A 22,331-nucleotide genomic window follows, 5' to 3' on the forward strand; every position below is an offset into this window, starting at 1 on the left:
ATATATCACATTCCCTTTGTCCTAAGTCCCCTGGAACTGCTACTAGCTCCAGCTTTGGATGGGTGTGCTGGAAGTGTCTTGCATTATTGAACTCAGTGCAGCCCTTCGTTTGTGCACAGAGGGCACTCAGCATGTGTACTTACACTGAATTCGTAAGATGAGTGAGAGCACTAGGAAGGATGTGACAGCATCCTTTTGTTATCCTTAATACTACTGCAGCTTTTTGGACCAACCTCATATCTTTTCCTTGCGGCCAGGGTAGTGGCTCGGTGTGAAGGCGTCTCCAGGGGATTTTTGCCTCCCAGCTGCCTCTTCTAATACGTGAGGAGATCGCTCGGTTTCTGTGCTCACCACAACCGCTTCCTCCCAGGTAAATGATGTACTAAAACCATATTCATAGATTATTCCACAGTGTGGCAGGTCTATGGTCGGTGTGGGTTACTGGGATTTTTTGTTTGGTTTTGTATTAGAAAACCATACAGGATTTTATGCAGCATGTCTTGCTGCACGCCTTGCTTTCATAGCACTCCGTCTTCCTTCGTAACTCTGCTATTAAAAATTTGCTTTGGGATGATGCTTGGCACTCGAAAGCTCAGCCTAAGCATTTACTTTTCTATATGCGATTTTCAGAAAATTGGTCATCCAAAAATTGTGTCTGTGAACCTTTGTGAGATTTTTTTCTGAAGCAAAATGCACGCAATCGCGCTGCCTGCGTTACCGGGGGGCTGGTGGTGGTGAAGGAGGAGTGTAGCCATGCCTGTGTGCCTGATAGCCCTGCCTTATTAAATTTTGAACCAGTTGTTCAGGTTCAGGCAATTTGTCAGGAAGGTATAGGCAAAGACCCTGAAAATACTGACTTTCTATAAATGTCATGAAAATAGGTGGCCAGCCACAGGAGGCAGACCCTACCCATGCCCACGCTGCTGTGAGGTGGGCTCACTGGTGGTTAGACATCAGTGAGGCCATGCAGGTGTGCCTCCCCAGGGCATAAATCCATAGGAGACTGGACATTGCTGACTCCGCTGCTTATGGAGCTGCTTGTTTTTAATATGTGCTTTTGGGGAAGTCTGTAAGAGAACTCTGCTGTCTTTCTTTCCCTTCTCTGAATAGACTGAAAGATCAGGCAGATCAGGCAGCAGCATTTTCTATCTGATCCTTTTGTGGTAAAGAAAGACAGTTATCAGTCATATGCAACGGTGATGCTGGTACTGGTGTTTATATGACACCCCTGAAACATCTTTCTGAGCCCTTAAACGGATTTGTTGTTAACAGTAATATCTAGCTAGAGTATTTCGGGTTGTGTCTGGTTGTATCCATTAGGTTTTGGCTCCCTGGTCATTTGAGAGGACTGAGCAAGAGGAAGGTTTGGAAGTCTTTTACTTCTCTGTGTGGAAGAAAGGTTCGGGTTAGAAGAAAATAAGTCAAATTATTTTGAGGGAATGGTCCAAGTTTTGAATAAAAAAAAGGTTGCTTGCAGGCTTTGCAAACTCATCTTGCCCATTTCTCAGTGCTGTTGACGTTAATTGGGGAAAGCGAACCTGCAGCTCTTATCAACTCAGTGGGTTTCACCATCATGTTTCTATAAGAACAGAAATACTGAAAGCAGCCAATAAATATTTGCTTAAAATAGCGAACTGGGTGTTCTTGGTAGCAGGTGTAGGGGTCGCAGCCTGGACCTTTGGTGACACCCCTTTCCCCCGCGGGGATGTCCCAAAGCTGCCGTGAAACAAGGGGCATCTGCTCTGCCCGGGGGGGGCTCTGCGCTTGCTGCCCTCCTGAGAGGGTCGTTCAGGGTCCTGCAGGTTTATGTCTGTGTGGAGCCTTATCTCCGGCTTAACTGTCCCCGAGGGGACTAGGGGAAAGCCCGGGAAGGTAGGGGGTGGCTTTCCTCGGGGATGGACGGGCGCTGCAGCGAGGGGCCGAGGCTGGTGCCGGGCGGCGGCGCTCGGGGCCGGCGGTTTCCCGGGCGATGGGTGGGGAGAGGGGGAGGAGGAGGAGGAGGAGGAGGAGGGGTCCCCGCGGCTTTATCTCCCACCGGGCTCCGCCTGCCGCCGGCTGCTTCCCGTCGCCGCTCCGCAGGGCTCCGCACCGCCGGGCTCCGCACCGCCGGGCAGGGCAGCGCCCATGGGCTGCGGCAACTCCACGGCCGGCGGCGCGGGCGGGAGAGGTAGGGCGGCGGCGGGCGGTGCGGGATCGGGCCAGGGGGGAACGAGTGAGCATCCCCACGGGCAGCCCTGCCGGGGGGCTGCGGGTCGGGGAGAGGCGGAGGACACGCAGCCACCCATCCCTGGCGGGGCTGCATCCCCCCAGCCCCACCCCGGTTTGGGGGATGCCGGCGGGGGTCGCTGCCCGCGCTCCCGCAAGAGCATCTTCCTTTCCCGAGGCTGATGCGCTTGCCCAGGGGAGAGAGAGAGGGTGATGTGGCCCGCTGGGGGGGGCGCCGGCGGTGTTCTGGTGCCCGGGTTGTGGCTGGGGTCACCGCCTCCAACAGTAGCCCTCCAAGGCACGGTGAGCTCAGGCCAGGAGCTGGACGTAAGGATCCCGCCGGGGGTGTAAGTTCCATCCTCTTTGCTTCCCTATAAGGCCATGAATGCCACTTCTGAAATGAATTTGTGCCACTTCTTCTCCTCTGCTTGCCGGAGAAGTTGGAGGATATTCCAAGATTGAGGTTTCTTGCGTGTTACTGCGTACCGCTGGCTGGTGCGTCCAGCTGCCTCCCTTATTTGTTCATTGTTATTTTCAAAAGAGATAAGATCTGGGAAGATGGTGCTGGTTGTGCTCTTCCTCCCCCTAGCCCCCACAAAAAAGGAAAGTATATGGAAATTAGGATTAAGTGGACTTTCACCATATAGTTACAAATGTGAGAATTTCTCGATCATTTTTCATCCTAACTGCACTTGGCAAATATTGCCACCTGTTTCAGTACCTGCAGTAAGTCTTCCAGATACACTTGCTAGCTTCATAACCTCTTGAAAATATGCAGCAAAATAATGGCCAGACCAGTTAGAATTACTGGGTCTCCATCTGTTACCGTTTTGACTTACTTGATCCAGAGCTTCAGTGGTGCCTCAGGCAGTGCCAGTCCCGATTTGTGGAACTGGGCGTATCTTTGAATGTGAATGATGATGCCTTCTCCAAGTTGTGTGTACGTGTGTATGTTTGTGTGGTGTGTTGCTGGTTTCTCCCCTAAACCCTGCACTTCGCACTCATAGGAGTAGAGGAGGCTTTTCTGCCATTATTGCTTACTTGATTTCTGTTAAAATAATTATAAATTAGGTGTTAGGTATCACGTACCTCTCATCCATAAAGAATGCACTGTATGAATTTGCTTGATCTTCCAGCACTCTTATTAGAGCTGTCCTGTCTGCAGATTTTAATTCTCTCCCATTAGTTGACTCCTGCATTGCTGAGACTGGAAGTTGTTTCAGTGTATGACCAACGTAGCTTCATATTGCCGGGGTGATGCTTGTTCACATCCTGTTTCTGTTTGCTGGGTAAAGGCACCACAGCAAGTATCAGAGAACTTCAGAGGAAAATTTTGGGTTGATTATTAGTCCCTTTGTGGTAGCTTCACAATTAATGTTGATCTGGCTACCCTGTGGAACTTGTACCAGGGCACAAATGAGTAAATGAATGTCCAATAGACCAACTCTGACAGCATTAGTATTTAGTGAATTGTGTTGAATTAGAAGTTTGTTAGTTTAAATAAGTGTGACCACTGTTGCATTAAAGGCAGCTATTTGCAACAGGTTTTGGCTTGTAGATTCAATTAGTTTTACTGAAGGTATGGCCTCTTCAATATTGTTATCCATAATACAATTGAACTTGCATTTTGTGGAAGCCTTTTGCATACTTTTTAGAAATAGTCCACAGATCTCCAATGGCTTAGTGCAGGTAAAAACGAACAATGCCATGTAAAACACATAATAATTATAATGGAATTATTACTGTTGCCCTGATAAACCTTTCCAAAGTAAATACAGCTCTTAAAGGTCCAGTTCTTTTCTTACTTTCACCACTGTCAGTCAGGAATAACTATGCAGTCTATGGTGTGATAATAACCAACAACTGGTAATAAAAGTAAGAAGTCAGATGTCTGCTATTTAGTTTTTTCCATTTGGCATTCCTTAGGAAGTGTGTCTAGTAAAAATAAAATTATTTTGTGTTGAGGAAGGAGAAGATGGTTTTTAATCAGAATTCTAGAGCTCTTAAGGGAAGTGTAACTCTCAGTATTATCCCAAAAGACGCGAATACTGTGTATTCACAGCGTATACTGTGAATGCTGTGTAAATACAAATTAATTTTGTAGCTTGCACAGCATGACTACATCTTTAATGCTACAGTTATGACTATTCTGCAGTCAGTAATGTCAAAGCTAGAGGTACATAACATATAATTAACCTGTAACACTGTCTGTCATATTATATGACTAAGGATAAAATTGTAGCATGCTTTACAGAATACATTAGACGTGTTACGCTCGTCCCCATTTTCTTACTCTGGTAAAATTTCTATTGTAGCCTAACTTGATTTTTCCTAAGCAGATGTATACGTAATGATAGTTCAGCTAATGGTATTATCTTCTGTTGCATGGCTAGAATGACATCAGAGGAGCTATCAGCCCTATGGTCTGCAAGATCTAAACTAATAGATATGATCTAGAATAACATTTCTGTCTGTGGTGCAGAACTCCAGAACATCAATTTAACAGCGTTTAAATTTTCCTTCCGGAGCATCAGACACTGGCAAAAGGCTCCTCGGTTGAGAAATGGCAACTTCTGTTATCCAAGTAAAGTGATGTATACACATCCTTCTTAAATCACCTAGCCATTTTATGTTAAATATGGATTATACTTATTTTTTAAATTTCCCATCACCCATAGAAAGTTTTATTAACAAACTGCTATTTTCCTGATGTTTTGTTACCTCGCTTTACATATCCTTCTTTCATGTTATTTCCTGGTGTTTTAGAAGCTCCAAAATAGCTCTTCTTTTTTGGTCTTTTAAAAATACACCCTTAAACACTAATTTACTTTTTTTCTGAGTTAAGGCATTTCCCTTCATTCTAGAGTCGTTAGAATTGTTACAATTTTGAACTGCCTCCTCCTTTCTGTATCAATTGTAGTAGCAATGACAGCACCTTAAATTATGGTACTTGGTGGAGGCTGGCAGTCTAGCCTTTATTTAAATATACAGAGAAGCTGTTAGTCTGTGTGGAGCTTCAAATACAGCCAAATTATGATGCAGGAGAACTTTCACACAAAGTTTAAACAGAACTATTAATTTCCAGTTTGGTGGAATGCCCAGGAAACCATCCTGCCATTCTACTTAAGATCCAACTAATTTTAAAAATTAGTGCTTGATCAGGTCAAGTCTATGTACAGAACTGCCACCTGATGAGTTGAAGAAGTAATTGATTTGAAGTAAATGGATATGATTCTGTCCTCAGTTACACTGGGGTATAAACAGAATAAAGTCATTGATGTTGGACTTGCTTCCATATTGCTGCCTTTTGGAGCAAATCAGAAAGGAGCCGAGAATAGAAAATTCATTCGTAATCTTAACTGTTGCTTGCATGTATGCATAATTTTGAGGGTTTTATTTGCTTTTTGAAACTATTATTTGAAGTATTTGTAGGAAAATATTGTAGGAAAATAATAGGAAAATGTTTCATAATCTACTGTAATGTCAGATACTGGCATTTTTTGTATCCGTGTTTTTATTCGTGTAAGTGGTTGCCTCTCATCCTTTTGGATTTTTTCTGAAGTTTGTGTCTTCCACGTTCGCTTGTGATGTATTTCTCAGCACAGAGGAATATTGTCTGTGGCTATCACTTTCTTTCAACCATCTCTTGCATTTGTCCTGCGTTTACCGAAATCCTGCAGAGCCACCACAACAAGCTGCTGTTGTTTTGAAAGTGCAAAACCCCCTCTTACTGAATGGAAGATCCTTTTTTGTTCTTTTTAATTTGTTTAGATGCTATAGGGTTGTTGTTTTTTTGAGGGATCACAGCTCCAGTACTCTAGATGAAATGTTTTTCCTTCCGTAATCGGGCTCAGAGCAATGTATGGCTGAATAGGTCTCGTTTATTCTGCAGGCTGTACTCTTGCTTTTCCTCCTGCAGCTCTAAAATGCCAAAATGTGCCCATGGTCCTACTATGTAGATGGTGTCAGCAGAGAGCTCATTCAGGACAGCACAGTACTGCCTATTTTTTGTGGCTGCAGCTTCCCAGCTACCCCTATTGCTGAGGTTAGGCAGGTTTTTGGAAAACCAAACCAACATGAGCCTATCGGGACTAGGGTTGTAGGGTCAAGTGCTGCCTTTTTTTAGGCCAAGCTGATAGAGTGGGAAAAAATGGACAAGCTCTCAAATATGCGATGCTTTTCTCAAGTCATATATCTAAAACATCACAGCTACAAGAGCACTAAGCCTTGCTGCTGTGGAACAGCTATGCACTGTTTGTGAACCAGTAGTAAACAAGATTCTTTGGCTGAACTTCTGGCAGGAGGAACTTGAGTAGCTATAAAATAACGCACTAAGTATTGCTCACTAAACATGGAAGAGTTAGAGAAATGTGTCATTGAAGTAACAGGGGTGAGGGTGAATGGATTGGACTTTAAAAACAAACATGTCTGTACAAACTGAGATGTTATTGGTTTCCTTGTGAAATAAAATCTATGTATAAGGAGTGTTCAGGCTCCCTAATGAAGAAAACTGTACAAGTTTTTACATAGAGATACTTATGGGTCACCTAGCTACAGTGATGTTCATTTGTAAGCTCAGAACTCTTCCAGGAAGAAAACTTGTTTGTGAAGTGGAAGTACTTTAGTGGTACTCAAGTGAATTTGGACCAAACTCCTGTTTCACTTTTGCTAGTGAAATTGAGAAATAACACCACTGAAATCAATGGAATCCCATCAGTGGAAGTGAGGATAACCTGGTTCTTTGGGCTTATAAAACCAAGAGAAAGCAAACTGTTTGTTTGTTATATGTATTTATTTATTATAAATAGTAAAAATGATATCTTAAAAAGTGAATTTGTTTTCACCATATTTAGTTCTCAATGTTTTTGTGTGAGGTGCATTTCAAAGTGCAGTGATTTTTTTTCAGCAGTGGTATTGTCTCTAATATTCAAACGAAACAAGTGCTGCCAGGTGTGAACGCTAGTGGCACATCTCCATTCTCAAATACAGGTTCATAGCTGTATAGCTCTACACGAAGCCCGAGCTGATGGGTCTGAGAGACAGCTCCTGTCCCCAGAGTGCGAATGCACGTGTACCGTAATGCACTGAAGACAGGTATGGCACTGAACGTGGGCATGGCATTGACATATGCCTGGTGATTGAGTGGAACTTGAGTATCTCCACTGGGAGTTGTAGCAGTACTGTAGGCCCACAGTTCTTCTCCCTCAGCTGAGGTTTCAGTTTGCGTATTAAACACTTTTGGTATACTTCCTGTGAGGAAGGCATTAGTTTTTCAAGTGAGGATCCAAAGCGCTGAGACCTCAGCTCAGACTCAGAAAAGGCTCGGCAAAGGCCTCACAAAAGACCATGAACCTTTTTGGAGAAACTGAGTTTGTTTGCGGTGAGCTAAAGTTGAGAAAACGAGAAAGTCGTGGTTCTGGTGCAGAACAAGCACAGCACAGGAATAACAACTTCTGGAAGAAAAAATATATCTTGCTAGCAATGGAGCTGAGCTTTTCAAAACGTATGTTGTCTGATGTCTTGCTGATGCCTAGGCTCTGTCTAGATTTGCAGGGTGGTGCCCTGAAGGTCCATAGCTGAGCTGACTCTGGATGAACTAGCCCCTGGGCAGCAGAAAATGTCTTCCTCCCTCAGCTGAGGTCAAGTTTGCATGCAGCGCTGCAATGCCAGCCTCCCATCTGGACACAATCAATTTGGGGGGTTTATATGTAGTACCATGTAGATGTGCCTATAGAGCCAAAAAGTCTCAGAAAGCTGCCAGGTAGAATAAAGTTTTAAAGCAAGGACCTGAGCTTATTGTGCATAGAAGTGCTCCCTGCAGCTTAATTAAGAGTTTCTGCTGATACACATAGCCGTACAGAGATTTTGATGACTCTGGAAGCAATGCTAGCAGAAGTAATGTGTATAGTCTTATACAAGTCTAGTTTACGTTGTTGCTGGGAACAGGAGGGATAGTCAGGTTATAGGAATTGGGAATGATATTATGTTCAAGAGTTAGCTGTAAAGAGAGATGTTGCCTGCCATCCATTCAGGTAGACGGTGCTGGAAGGCCTTGCAGGACTGTTTCTTCCTCTCTGCATTTGACATAAAGTTGCGGAAGGCATATTCTTACATATCAGAGTGAGACAAAAGACGTTTTATATTTATGGATATTTTTCAGCAGCAAAAATAAAGTTTTTCAAGAATTGAAGTGCCATGGCTGGAAAAAAACAACCCAACCTACCTCCAAACCTGTAAATTTTCTTGGATTGACGACTGTAGTTTCTTCAGCGAGCTCAGATAACCTCTTCCAGCTAAGTACTGAGAGGAAGAGGAAAAGGAGAAGTGAAAGGTTTTCTAAAGTTTGCCCTAGCTTGTGTAATTAATAGAAGGGATAATTTGCTGGTTACTCAGCTGAATGATATACCAGCAATAGCAACATGGCATTAATAACTTGGGAGGAACAGGAAAGAGTTTGTACTTGAGTGAATGTTCCTCTCCCAGCAAGAAGCATCTGAGTCACCAAAAAAAAAAAACCCAAACAAAACAATTGCTGAGATCAGGCAGCCAGGTGGTAGCTTTTGTCTTTTTGCTTTTTTGTTAAATAGCAAGATTAATTAAGGGGTGGTTGATCTTTTTAGATGTCTAGGGCTTTGGATGGATTGTGTCCCAATGTTTATATTAGTTCTGTCTAGTTGTTTTATAAAACTTTGTTTATCTGGCAGGAAGAATGGAGTAGCATTTTACACATGTAGTGCCAACAACAGAGTCAAATGGCAAAATAAACAGGCATTCAGGCGTAACTGCTTGGTTAGTTGTGGTGACTTTGTAGCAGACAAAACCAACAGAAGACTGAGCAAAGTGAAGCATATAGAATTCAAAAAGGTGATTTTTGTCTTATGTTGCTCTCATCCTGAGTGACTGCACCTGGGTCCACAGCAGCATCATTTTCACCCACTGAGAATCTGGCCCAAAGCTGTGTGTGATAGGCTTAAGGGACAATATAGATAATCATTAAGGATAAACTAGACAATCCTGAGAAACCTCTTCTCTGACAATAGAAGATTCCTGTTGCTATTTCTGCATTGTTTGGGACAGAAAGGCAGAAAAATGCTTACTGTACTATCGGTTGGTTTAGAGGATTATGCCATTATCTTGTAAACATGCACTTCTTTTTTTTCATTCTAGGTGCCACAGGGACTACTAAAGATGTGTAAGTACTTAATCTACTCCCTCAAATATGTAACTGTGGACTTACCTTCAGTCCTACCAGCCTTATACTAGATTTAGTCATACATGATTCACCTGGCTCCTAACATATAATTAACACCACCAGATGTTTATTGTCTTTAGTGACAGCTTCCATCTCTACAAAACAACTTCATGTCTTGTTTACTTTTCTACAGATTCCTTCCCTTGTTATTTCTCTAATAGAAATGTCTTCTTTCTGCTTCTGTTGAGAGAGTCGTCTCCCAGATGTGGCTACGTTACTGCAGACTACTCTTCCCTGTCACGTACCAGTACACCTTTTCCTGAAGGCCATGTCATTGTGTGAAACAACCACATAAATTTCCACCAAAGCCTGTGAGGGATTTAAAGAGCCACTGAGGCAAATTTTCCCTCTTTGCAGGAGACCCAGTAACCCATCCAGACTTCCTTTTCAAAGTACCCACCTTCTCTAGATGTTCCCCGCATTGAAGATAGTATCTATCGGCTCCTCTGACACTGAGTAGCAGAGGGCAGCCCTACCCATCCTGTTTTTCTCTAAATGTGGAGGGTCTGAACCTCTATTGTCCTGTTGCCTCTTGCCAACTTCTGGTTTTCAGAAAAGCAGCAGCAAAAGATCAGCCTTGGCCCATTTTTCATTTGCTGATGCAGAAATGTGCAGGAACAGCTTTATTCAGACATAAATTTGTTTTCCTATCAAAGGAAACAGTAAAGAAGTTCTCCCGAGGTCTTGCCTCCTTCTATTTCGTATAATTGGTATTTGCCAGTAGAGTTTGAGATTGAGGGACCTGGGAAAGATTTTCATGTTATGCAATAGGAACATTCTTCAGTTTTATTTACTTCATTTAGAGTAACTACTCTAATTAGATGGAGGAATCCTGGTGTAGAAATGAGGGCTGTCAAGTCAGATAAACAAGTGGAGAGAAGAGCTTAACAACAGGCTTGTCCTTGCTATTACAGAGCACAGCTGAGAACTGACGACAGGTCTCACTTGGCAGATGAATGCTGTTGTCACAGATACTCCCGAGATCTGTGTTACCCGAGTAGTCTGTTTTCTGGGTTTTCAGTGTCAGACAATAAATAAATTACAGAAGACAAGCTTATGAAGAACCTCTTCTTGATACAGCCTGCAGCATCCATGCCCTCAGCACTTTTATATATACAAAACCACTGTTTTTAATCTATATTAGGGCCTTTTTGTTCAGTGTAGATAACTTGACTGACTTAGAACTGCATCTCTCTCTTTGCTCTTTTGTAGTTTTAAACTTTGAAATTGCAAGCACTGTCACTGTTAACTTATTAATTTAGTAGGCATGTTTCTGTGCTTAAAGGTATGGATGGGTATATGTAGAATTGCGTTTATGTGTGTGTAAGCATTTGTAGGGCCAGGCTTTAGGAGTTAACTGGGAACATCCTATGTATTGGTGTTAGATCATCTGTCATGTTTCGAAAACGTATTGGGATAACTTAGAAAAAGCTAATTGCTAGTGCAGACTTCAACAAAGTGAAAGGGTCAATCCTGGAACCATTACTCATTCAGATAAGTATAGTGGAGCCAGCTGAACCACCTGTGTGATAATAGCATGGTTGAGCCTTCTCGTCAGACATTAGAAATGCAGATCTGTTAATGAGGAATGGCAGCGATGACCTGAAAAGTCCTAAATCAATCATCCTAATATTTAACAGCAGATTTTTTACGAAGGAAGTAAAATACCAAAAAAACTATTTTAGTTTTATGGAAGTTAACAGATTTGTATTAACTAACATTATAAATCCACACAAGCTTTTATTTTATACCTTTTCACTTTTACCAGTAAAGATTAAAAAACGTTTTTGAAAAACCCAGATTGGTTTTGTGGTCAAATTTCAGTCATATCAGTTCTGATCCAGGAAAGCATTTAGGTGTGTCCTTACTTAGAGCATGCCTTTTTGATACAGAATCTGGTTATTCTAACTCAAGAGATTTCTCATTTCTTGACTGTGACTCATTGCCAAGGCACCAGCGTCTCACGGAGTGAGCAGCCGGGTGGAAGGTGGGACGGCTGGATCCTTCTCTGAGCCCTCCTGGCTGACCACGGGGAAGCTCCTTTGCCCTCTGGGCCTTGAGTTTCTCCACCAGTAAGATAGGGATGATGATATATATGATCTTCCTATGCAAAGTGCTGTGAGATGGAGGGCCGTGCGGCGACAAGAAGGACATATGATCTGGGAATGCAATCTCTCCCTGTGTGCTCCAGCTCTCAAATCAACAGTGAATCTGTTGACCAGCTTCACCCAATGCTCTAGCCCTCCTAAGAAAGAGAAGTACATCACTGCTAACTGGAGAAGCTTAGATATAGGAGGGGTAAAGTATATGCTAGAAAATGATGCAATGCCTGTAATATTTGGAGCGTGGCTAAATTCAGAGGAAGATTGGTAACAGTAGGAAGGAACGGACACAGCAGTTCAAGCCTGTTTCAAAATATTGTGAAGAAATCCATCTAATATAAATCACAGGCCCTTGTTCCCAAGAAACACTGGGAACCTGAGGAGAAGTCATCTGTCACTTGTGCAAAGTTTAGTGAATCGTCTCTGGTGGTACAACTGGGCATGGCCAGAAAGAGTCTATATAATGCTTGGCACGAACAGAGTCTTAAAAGCTGAGGTAACAGAAATGTGGATGGAATGAATTAATGTGAATGCTTGTCATTTGATATTTAAAATATTATGAAAGATGGCAGCTTCTCTTACCATCAAATGGACGTAGGACTGATGGATGTAAAAACTGACAGTTGAAACAAGCATATTTTTCAGACTTAGGAGGGTGACTGGAAGCCTCTTGGGATAGGCAAATCCTTACCAAAAGAAACATTTATTCTAGCTGAAAATAGAATGCCGTTATGTGGATTTGCTATTAAATCCACCCACTGGCTACAGGACTCCACCTACACTACCTGCTGAAAAACGTGCTCTCGGTTCCTCTGCAGTAGATGTCAACAACATCTGAGGGAAGATGCAGTGACACGACAGCGGATCAGTACAAAGCACATTGGACTGCTAAGTTCCTTTTGCTATCTGTTCCTGGTGCAGAAAAGGTTATCCTAGCTTGCTTTTCTTGGAGGACTCTGTAAATAGCAATATTTAAAGATTTTTTTTTTTTTAATGCTAGGTTCTTCTTTCATCCCTGACATAAGAAGCAGGTAAAGATGCATTGGAGGTAGAAAGAGAGAGAGAAAGGATGTGCTGGACTCCTGTATCCCCATATCTGTGAGTCTGGGAGATGTGGCAGTCAGAGTGCTGCCGAAACCAAAGGAGCTTCTTTCTGCTCTCATTTCCACGTGGTTAAGTGTTGCCATTGCACCCCTGCTCCCTGGAGCCACCCGTCTTCACTCAGCCTGGGCGCAGAAGCAGCATCTGATGCAGTGGCTCAGCTGCCACCTGGACATTTGAACTTGTGAAATTTGTGGTCACCTTTCAACATGGGGCTTTATACTACAGCGTGTGAAGGCAAGAGGTGTGTGAATATGCCGAATAAATCAACTGGAGCCACATTCCTTCCCGTGCTGCTTAGAAAGGAGTCCCCAGAAAGGGGTGGAAAATGGCTTCTTCCTTAGTGCCATCACCAGATACTCCCCCTCCCTCCCCCCACCCCGACGCTTCCACGTTCCTCCTGTCTCTGCTCACCTCCTCTTTCTTAGCAGGACTACAACAGATTGCACCCAGTCGTCACCCAGCCCAGGAGCTGTGGCCTGTACAATCCCAGATTGTATTTGCTATTGCGCACGTAAGGGAAAAGGCATGGCAAAACTAGACTTTGATTTGCAGCTATTAAGAGGAAAGGAAGAAAGCAAAATGTTTTTAAAAAATCTAGTCTGCTTAATCATAGACTGGATAATTTGTTTTGGTGTGAGAATGACAGTAACGGTCCAGTGCTGCCCCGTTACAAAACATTTCTAGAAGAGAAGAAAATAGCCCTGTTGCCTAGTAGAGGTTGGTTTTTGGTTTTGGTTTGTGTTTTTTTTTTTTTTTAACATTGACATTAATTTCCTGTTGGACAATATTGATTATTATTCTTACAACTCCGTTTTAGAGGCTTTGAGCTGCGGATGAAGTTGTTGGTGCTTTTATGCTTTTAAAGGATTCTTTTCTGTGGATAATGGTTAATCTGGATTATAGAAAATGTTTCCAGTTGTTTGAGAAAATCAATCCTGTGACGCATTCAATTGGTTCAACAGAAATGATTGTTTGTGATCTCTTGGCACCCAAAGTCCCTTTCTTAAAGCGTTGTCATTTTTCTTGCTAAAAATACAGGGCTTATTTGTACTGACTGATATACACAGGTTTTCCACTTTCTTCAGCTGGAATTCACCCCCAGTAGGACAGAGCAACTTCACAGTCCTCAAGGAAAGTTGTCTCTGCATTTTTCAGGTCACGTGCGTGAGGACTGCAAGGTGGCTTAGGCTACATGAGGTCAGAGGAGGTGGGAGATGTCTTCTGAAATGGCACTAGCTCCTCCGGGGAGGAGTGGCAGGAGGGCCATAGAAAGAGGAGTTTGTTGCTGTGTCTCTCTTCAGTGGTAAGATGTAGGCAAAGACAGCTGATAGGAGGCTCACCCCACTCAGGGCTATGCCCTGCGTGAATATCACTTCGCAAAACTGCAGCATACTTAAATTCACCCCAAGCCTCTACAATTAAAAGGACCTGTGTACCCACATTCACTGTGATGATGCAGAAAGGATAGTGCGCAATGTTCTGCCACTTAGAAACAAGGTAAGCGTAAGACAATTTCCAACTTGTAGCAGTATTTTTAAGGCATTTGCTACCCTTCCAGGAGAGTTCTGGATGAGGTTTAAGGGGCTTTTTTTTGCATTTTAGGCTGCGTCTTGCTACGAGCTTTCTGCACTTTGGAACAAAATGCCATTGACTTCAGGGCATAATGTAATGGCACACAGCCCTGAAGATTAAACAGTAGGCATATCTACCTCTTAGAATAAATAAATTACAATAAGAAATGCCATATATTATTGTTAAATATCATAGTTCAGAAATGCCTTTCAAGGCTACAGAATGGATTTAGCCCTAACACTGGGTAAAGGCCAGCTCTCAGTTTTTTCACCTAGGGAGCAGATCAGAAATTCATGGATCAGCTCAAGATGAGAAGTATCTTAACATTTCTCCCATAGTCCAACTGGACCTTAAGGTGAGGATGTCTGGGTGAACAGCCTGTGCATGAGCATTTCTACAGCGGAGCCCTTCTTGGGTTGTGGTGCCCCCTTTGCTGTTGGCAGCCTTCCCTGGGCACCTCCATGGCCATGTCTCATGGCTCCCTGAGCGGCCACGGTGCAGGACTCCTTCTCGGGCAGTTGTCACAGTTGCCCCCCAGAGAAGGGATGAAGGATGTCTGTGGATTTAACAGCACTGAAGTTATCTTGCCTCTATTTTTTTACTGCTAGTTCGGTAGGTTCCAGATCAAGCTAAAATGCAGCTGCTGCCCTGGTCCATGCCCATCCATGCCAGCGGAGCTCAAAGTCCAAATATTTAGTCAAAGGTGGGCAAGTTGTTTGTATGAAGACTGATGCTGGGGCACAGACTGAGACTGCAGCACAGGTGCTATAGCCTCAGGGAGTAAAAATAAATTTTTTATCTTTTCCATACTACATTTGCCTTCACATTGATGCTGATTACTTTACCCCCTGCCCTGTCAAAAGGTAAAAGAGAAGCGATTGTCCATTTATAAAGGATTAGTAACAGTTATTTGGTTTGCAAACAACTCTGACTTCAGGAATTGCAGTACCTCATTTTACGGAGAGGTTCTGTAACATCTTTTTGCACAGCTGCTGTGAAAATTTATCTGTCTTCATCCTCATTCCCATGCTAGCATGGATGTCCGGTCCCTTCCAGTCCTCTTTTGGTGGAATAGCAGCCCAGGCTCGTTCATATTATACGCGGAGCCTTTATGTTTCATGTTATGTGTGGAATAGTGTGGGGACTCACTCAGGAAAAGTGTTAATTTACCTGTTTCAGGCATCACTCGTGGGGGTCATGAAAACTAAGTTGCATCTATTCTCAATGCTTTTATTTCTTCTGTATGTTAGATTGGAAAATCGTCACTTTTTGTGTCTGTGTGAATACTTCATTGAGTTGTGGATGACCTGAATTAAACTGGGATCAGTAATAATCCGCTTCTTCCCTTGCTCCTGAATCTACCCAGGTGGTGATGGAGTATCTGAAAGAAACAATGTGCTAATGTGCTTTATATCTTTTGATGTTACAGAGCAGAAGAATCTGTATCGGATGATGACAAAAGGAGGTAGGTGCTCTACTGGGACTGGCTTTATTTGCAATAGGCTGCAGTGAGTTCTGCCACCAGATGTACATCCTTCCTTTCCTCCTCCTAATTCCCACCAATGCCACCAAAGCAGAGCGGGGGAAAAAAACCCCAAAACTCTCACGGAGCCCAGTATTGATGAATCCAGTCACTCCCATTAGTGAGTTGGGGAGAGGGGAACTTTGTGGCAAGAAGAGCACATTATCTCACAGCTGTAGGTGATGTGCTTGACAAGGGCCAGTGACCTCTGCCGTTACACCAGGCCCACCACAGAAGATGGCATTAGCACTTGTGGGAGATCTCTGCTGGGCTGGAAATCAAAGGAAGTGTGACTCTCTCATCAAACAAATCAGAAATCAGTCAGAGCCCTGAGGGCTGGAGGAGGTGTGATTAATTTGGCACTGAACGGGACAGAGCAGGGTAATGGGACTCTCTGCAAGTAGCTCCAGGCACAGCAGAGGCTCATAAGGACCCAGTTTTTCACCTCCTTGTATCAGTCCCTGCTTTTCATACATGCCTTGAAGCCAGAAAATACGGTCTGCAGGGCCATGAAAGGGAGAGGATTGGGCTATGAAGGTACCTAACACCCTCGTGCTCCTTCCTACTAACAGTTTTCTCCAAGCGTGGCCCTAAGCAGGGGGATGCAGGTCTTATTTATTTGCAAGCCGAGGTGAAAGTGCTGCTTAATTGGTGTGGGCTGTTTGAAGTGAGGTGCTTCGGTGGTCCCAGTGTTGAACATTACGATCGGATTGGCTCTGTCCTCAGTTGGATATACTCGATGTCTAGAAGAAGCTGGTCCAGTGGGGTTTATTGTCACAACAATTTGGGATTTAATGAAAAATATTAGGAACTTGAGCAACAATAGCTCCTTTCACAGGCTTGGGTCCCACTTAAGAGTTACAGCTAGCCTCAAGTTTTTTTTTTGCCTGGCACCATGTTAGCAAGCACCTGGCACTTAATGTGCACGTTTTTGCATAGCCATGGGAACGGAGGGCTCCTCTGAGGATGCTTGTGCAGAGGTACCCTCCTCTCTGACCAGCCATGGTCTTTGTAATGCTGCTGCGTGATGTTAACATTGTAGGGAGAAGTGTTACAGTTAAGCTCTGATGTCTCTTTAATTGTTTCTTTAAATCAGGAACTATGGTGGCGTGTATGTTGGCCTGCCGTCGGATGCGGCTGCCATGGTTTCCAGTCAGACGAAAGCTGCACCGAAAGGTATTGGAAGGTTGCGTATTGCATTTCTCCTCTTTTCTCGGTTTAATTTTATCTAGTAGGATGTATTTCCTTTAAAAATCAATTATTATTTCAGACAGACTGGCTAGCCTTGGAGCCTCTTAAGGCAGTGGGGCTATTTATAATCGTTAACATGATTGTTCCCGTTTATTTAAATTTTAACACACTTACTTTTGCAGAAGGATCCTGGAGCAGATGCTGACAATGTGGTACATTGTCTTCTGAACAACTTCTCCATGCTCTGAGCGCTCTGTGAATTCAAAGAAAACAAAACCCTGTTAGGACTAAGAGGCTGTCATAGATGCACTTGCAGAGCCTCAGAGCTATTTTTAGTTTTGAAGGTGTTTACTTGCATTGTGGTGAATTCCAGTAATAACAGTTAGTAAGTGCTTGCTTTCAGGTTTATTTCCGTTCTTACGTGAAAGCCAGTGGAAACTGTTTCTTTTCCATGTGATATTTTTGAACAGTGGGAAAAAGCATTACACTTAATAGGCAAGTCATAAACATGTATTTATGAAATCATGTAATATTGCTTAGTTTTAATATAGCAAAATGCTGCTGTTACATACATACAGCACAACTTAGTCACTGGCGGTGCCTCCAAAATTTGCTGCAAAGCAAAAAGATGAAGAAAAATAACACTCTTAACCAAAATAATAGTAGCTGGTTTTGGAACAGTAGTACCTTTTATTGCATGTCTTTCTTAAACGGTGTTCTAAATTAGTGATATGTTGCAATGTTTTAACCATCTTTATCTTTTGTTTTCTAATTAAGATTAGAAGGAAATAAACCCATCAAGATGCAAACAGCTGGAGGTACAGTATGTCTTAATTAACGTTATGTGCTTGGCATGTATTTGTTGAACAGAAGCCAGGTGGCAATGGCTCCCTGTGCTGCTCTCCGGCGGTCTGGGAATCACCCAGTTGCTTCTCCAGCTGCAGCATAACTCTTCTAAAGGCTGGATCAGGGGCCAGATCTCAGTGGTGCAGACATAAATCAGAAAGTGGGTAAAGACGTCGTCTTGGTGAGAAGTGAGAAGCAAGGAAACTCTTTATTACTCCGTTTGGGAATGAATGGAAACGAAATGTCAGTGTATTCGTCTTCAGCCACACCACAGCTAATCCTGCAGCAGTACTAAAACCTCCCATGAGAGGTGAGGTGCATCAGCAGTGTGTAGACCAGCATCTGTAGAGACAAAGCTTTTTCCAGAAATGAGTAGTTTGCAGTTAGAAAACATCCTCTCCGTTTTGGGGAGGACCTTGAGGACCAAAGTGAGGCACCCACTAAGTAACATACTGGAGCTTTCCTCTTGCTATGGGAGAATCTGGGGGGCTTTGTTCTCCACCAGACAGAATAGGGCAGTGAAAATGTATAGCCTCTATTCCTGACTTAAGAGTTTCAACTAACTGACTAACTCAAAAAAAAAAAAAAAAAAAAAAAAGTCCTTTACAAGTTCATGTCTGAAGATAAAGAAAGCAAGCTAAGTTTCCATTCAGAATTTGAAGTAAATAAACATTGACAACTTTTGAAAGGGAACTATTTTGATGTCTAGCCAGTGGAGAGGGGGAAATTACAAAGCTGCCAACAATTTCCATAGGAAGCAGAACCCTTTCCTAATTCAGGTGAAGAGCAAGAAACAGTTCTGTCTGGTCCCGCTGCTGGATGCAGGTCTAGTAGAGCAGAACACGCATATACTGATTATCTTTACTCATGTCAATGGTTAAAGCTCCGTAGACTTTGCTAGGAACACTCATATACGGTGAGACCTTCATGTGGTCATCACACCTGATTTCAGTAACCTGGCTGAGATGTAAGTTAGCAACACCGTCACCCTTGACCCTGGGCAAGACCGAAGCAACTTCTTGAGGTTGCAGCTTTCCATCTGTGGTTGATGAACAGAGCCTGGGTTGATTAGGTCCACGTCTAGGTGCTTTAGTTAGATGCCTGAGGTTGGGTAGAATCAATCACTTGACATTTTTTGCTATTCAGAGTAGTTGAAAGTGCATTTTGCCTTCATTGGTGCAAGATCAGGGCTTGGCTGCTGACTCAGGCTAAAAAAGACTTACACAGATGAGCACCTTTAAATCTGCAAAGGGTCCTCTTAGCTCCACGAGTTTATGTGCATCTGCAGGTCATAGGCCACAAATCTCTCAGCTTCTAATGACAACCTAGTTCTCTGGTTTATGCATAGTGTTACTGTATTGTTTTACCAGTCTATCTAAAGCTGTTTGTCCCTTTCTTTTTTCGAACAGTCTTCTACCAAGACCAGTTGCCAGTGCTTTAGAGAGAGCTGTCTTTGTGCTGAAGATTTTTATACTTACGTAGCCTTCCGGAGAGCAAAAGAGATCAGAGCACCAAAAAAATCTAAACTGTTGCAAGTTCCAACTACGGGTAAAGCTTAAAGTACAGCGTTGAATCAGTTTCCTATGATGATTGCATTATGGAAACCTCCTGCTGTTCTCCAGTGAAAAATGAAATTAGTGAACTCATGGTGGATGTTTCTGCACAAGAGCTAACTTTGATGATCTGCAACTTATTTCTCTGTGGCCATATTGCAGATTTCATCAGCTATCAATCAGCTACGCTTCGTATATTTTCTCCAACAATTTTTGATAGATTTTATATAGAAAACCATTACTACTGTCCACTTAATAGTTCCTATGGTAGGTTCCTATAAATTAATTGTTAATTTACTTCAGAGTAATATATTTGACAGGTTTGCATCTTTTTGGTAATATTGCAAATTTTAATATTTTTGCTGTGAAAACTTAAGAATAGGATGAAATAAGCATAAGACCATCGGGTTCTTTATAATTACTACCATCACTTTTATACAGTGAGACAAATATTAGTCTTCAATTTTCACCTTTTAAGAAAATATTGCTCGAGGAATTTATTTAAATAAGAACAATGTACTTCATCATAATATCTACATGTCTGTTTTTATTTTCTTCAGCTTTATCTCTTTTATAAAGCATTACATGAAAAAAAAATACTAATGAACCAAACTGTTATGTTATATCTTCCATTCTGTTTAATATTATAATGACATTTCCTTGCATAAGGATGAAGTGATAGTATTTTCGGAGGTGGCGTGACTGAACTCCAGTGCTGTATCCTCCTGAACTGTAGAGGATTTTTGATCACTATTAGAGTTTTATATCCCATCTCTAAGTATCTCCAGTATGGCAAACTGTAACAGAATGAGTGTTGTTATTATTTTAGCAAACTGTTGTATTAAATAATGGATGGGAGGTTTTAAAATTCATTAAATTTATAGCAACTGTAGGTTTCCCAGATTGTACATTTCCATATGGTTGAACAAGTATTTAAATTATTAAAGCCTTTTGCATAATTCTTTAGTCAAACTTTTTTTAGTAGGACACGATATGCCATCCACTTTAAACAAACAAAGAAACCAAAAAACCCCAACCCACACCACATTAATGTATTACTGTAGATTAATGACCACTTTACATGAAGAAGTGAAACACTGTGAACCATGAAATTACTGCCCGTTTCACTGATACCTATTGAGACGAATGAACAGCCATTGACTATGATCTCCAGAAACTTGCAGCTCTTGCTTTAAAATTAGTAGTAGTTTGTTTGGTGTGAGGCCTGTTAAAAGAGGTATTTAAAACTATTCCTTGCTTGTCCTCTTTTAAGTATTTGTGACATTATTTACTGCTGTTCTCTGGAAATCTGCCACTTGGGTTATCAATGATTTCAGGCTTCCAGCTCCTGAAGACAAATATACATCTCATGCTTGACCCCTCCAACCCTGAACCCAGATGAAATAAGCTTGAAGATTATGAGGTGGTGTTAGAATATCTCAGTATGAATGAATGAATGTAGATTACATCTGCAGAGTGTTGTTCTTGCATGGCAAGCTGCAGAGAATGCAAGTAACACTGGGTAATAAACGCGCAGGTTTGCTTCCCACCTGCTTCCCATAGCATAAGCATATAGTTTCCACATCACATGTTCCATAAACGGTTTGCACAGTACCAGTTTATTTAGTACAAAGCAATTAGGCCTATGTCTGGCCTGATAACGTTACCTTTCCCAAAGCAGAAAAAACACCAGTCGTCCTAGGATACCTCATAGTGCTTGAAAAGCGGACAACAGATGCCAGTTATCTCCCCAGTTATTCATCCACTTCTATCATTCAATTGCTGGGAAGAGTCATCAAAAGTGTGGACAGGGCTAAATGCAAACATCACTTGTTCTGCTACTGATATCTGAACCCCTGTGTGTGGGCTGAGGAGAGAGAGGTGATCTTTATTGAATAGCTCCTAGCAGTTGGTGGTGGGACAGTTGCAAAGGGTACTCTTTCTTGTTTTATGTCACTGCTTAATTTTTCTTGTGCAGATCTGCAGAGAAGTGTGGAGCATTTTGCAGAATTGGCCTATAAACGAGTCATCCTCTGAATGTGTGGGAGGTATGGTGGTTTCTTAATATTTTTGTTCCTCTGCATCTTTTAATTTCAAAAGCTTACTGATCAACTGACAAATGTTTCAGTGTCATGGACTGGAGCCTCAGCAATAGATACACATTCTATTATGCCATGCAGCCCTCTACCCATCAGACTGCCCAGGGTGCTCTGGGCCTGTCTTAGATTTGCAGACTCTTGTCTTTTGTTTTCCCAAGGACCCACAGAGGGGGTCTGTGAGGCAGGACACTGTATTCTGTCTAGGCCAAATTCCACTTAGGGAACTGATTTTCTGATCATCAAAATTCCTCTACGGTGAGCAGCATTTCTTAAGCCTTTGTTGATAAGAGCACATGACGTTTCATGGAGAAACAAGTATATCTGCTCTTTCAAAACTTACAATTTATGGATATTTCTGTTAGGAAGACGAACACAAAAGAAGCCCTATAAGCCAGCTGCCAGCTGTGCATTTGATGGCATCCTTGAAGGATATTTAGGCACTCAAATGATGGTTCAATGGGAGAATTGAGAACAGAACACAAGGAGCCATTGAATGGCAGAGTTATTATTAAGGAATATACTTTGGTTTTGTTAAAACATCTTGAATTACCATTTGTAAAGAAGAAACATTTAAATGTTGGGGCTGTAATACCATTTCCTTTGCAGTTGTCACTCTTTCTCCAGCCAGAGCTAAGGAGCCAGTGAAAATAGTTTAGCAAAGACAGTGGATTCAGGCTTTATAATCTTAGACACTCCCATTTGGGATTCTTTGACAGCCCAGAAATATTATGCTTGAATTCACATAACAGACAACTGAATCTTGAGAAATTCTGGAGTATCAAAGCATAGGATTGTAATGACAGTTTGTGATTAGCTGAAAAACAATCCAGGTATCTTGTTGGATTGTGAATTTTGGTCTAGTAGTACAAACTACTTCACCTCGAA

General features: G+C 42.3%; 1 protein-coding gene across 2 annotated transcripts; it reads left to right on the plus strand.

Annotated features, from left to right (window-relative positions):
- Nucleotides 1–2,060: 2,060 nt before the first annotated feature.
- On the plus strand, nt 2,061–21,316 carry C1H12orf75 (chromosome 1 C12orf75 homolog). 2 transcript variants are annotated; one of them, XM_054196111.1, is made up of 6 exons: nt 2,061–2,167; nt 9,373–9,397; nt 15,665–15,700; nt 16,854–16,943; nt 17,726–17,766; nt 19,204–21,316. In XM_054196111.1, the coding sequence occupies exons 1-6, from the start codon at nt 2,125–2,127 to the stop codon at nt 19,233–19,235; spliced, it is 267 nt and encodes an 88-aa protein (XP_054052086.1). In that variant the 5' UTR covers nt 2,061–2,124; the 3' UTR covers nt 19,236–21,316. The 2 variants fall into 2 exon arrangements, with proteins under 2 accessions (XP_054052086.1, XP_054052092.1); XM_054196117.1 differs by having other exon boundaries at nt 16,854–16,933.
- Nucleotides 21,317–22,331: the final 1,015 nt, after the last annotated feature.

Source organism: Rissa tridactyla, chromosome 1 (assembly GCF_028500815.1).
Source record: "Rissa tridactyla isolate bRisTri1 chromosome 1, bRisTri1.patW.cur.20221130, whole genome shotgun sequence".
Taxonomy (NCBI): domain Eukaryota; kingdom Metazoa; phylum Chordata; class Aves; order Charadriiformes; family Laridae; genus Rissa; species Rissa tridactyla.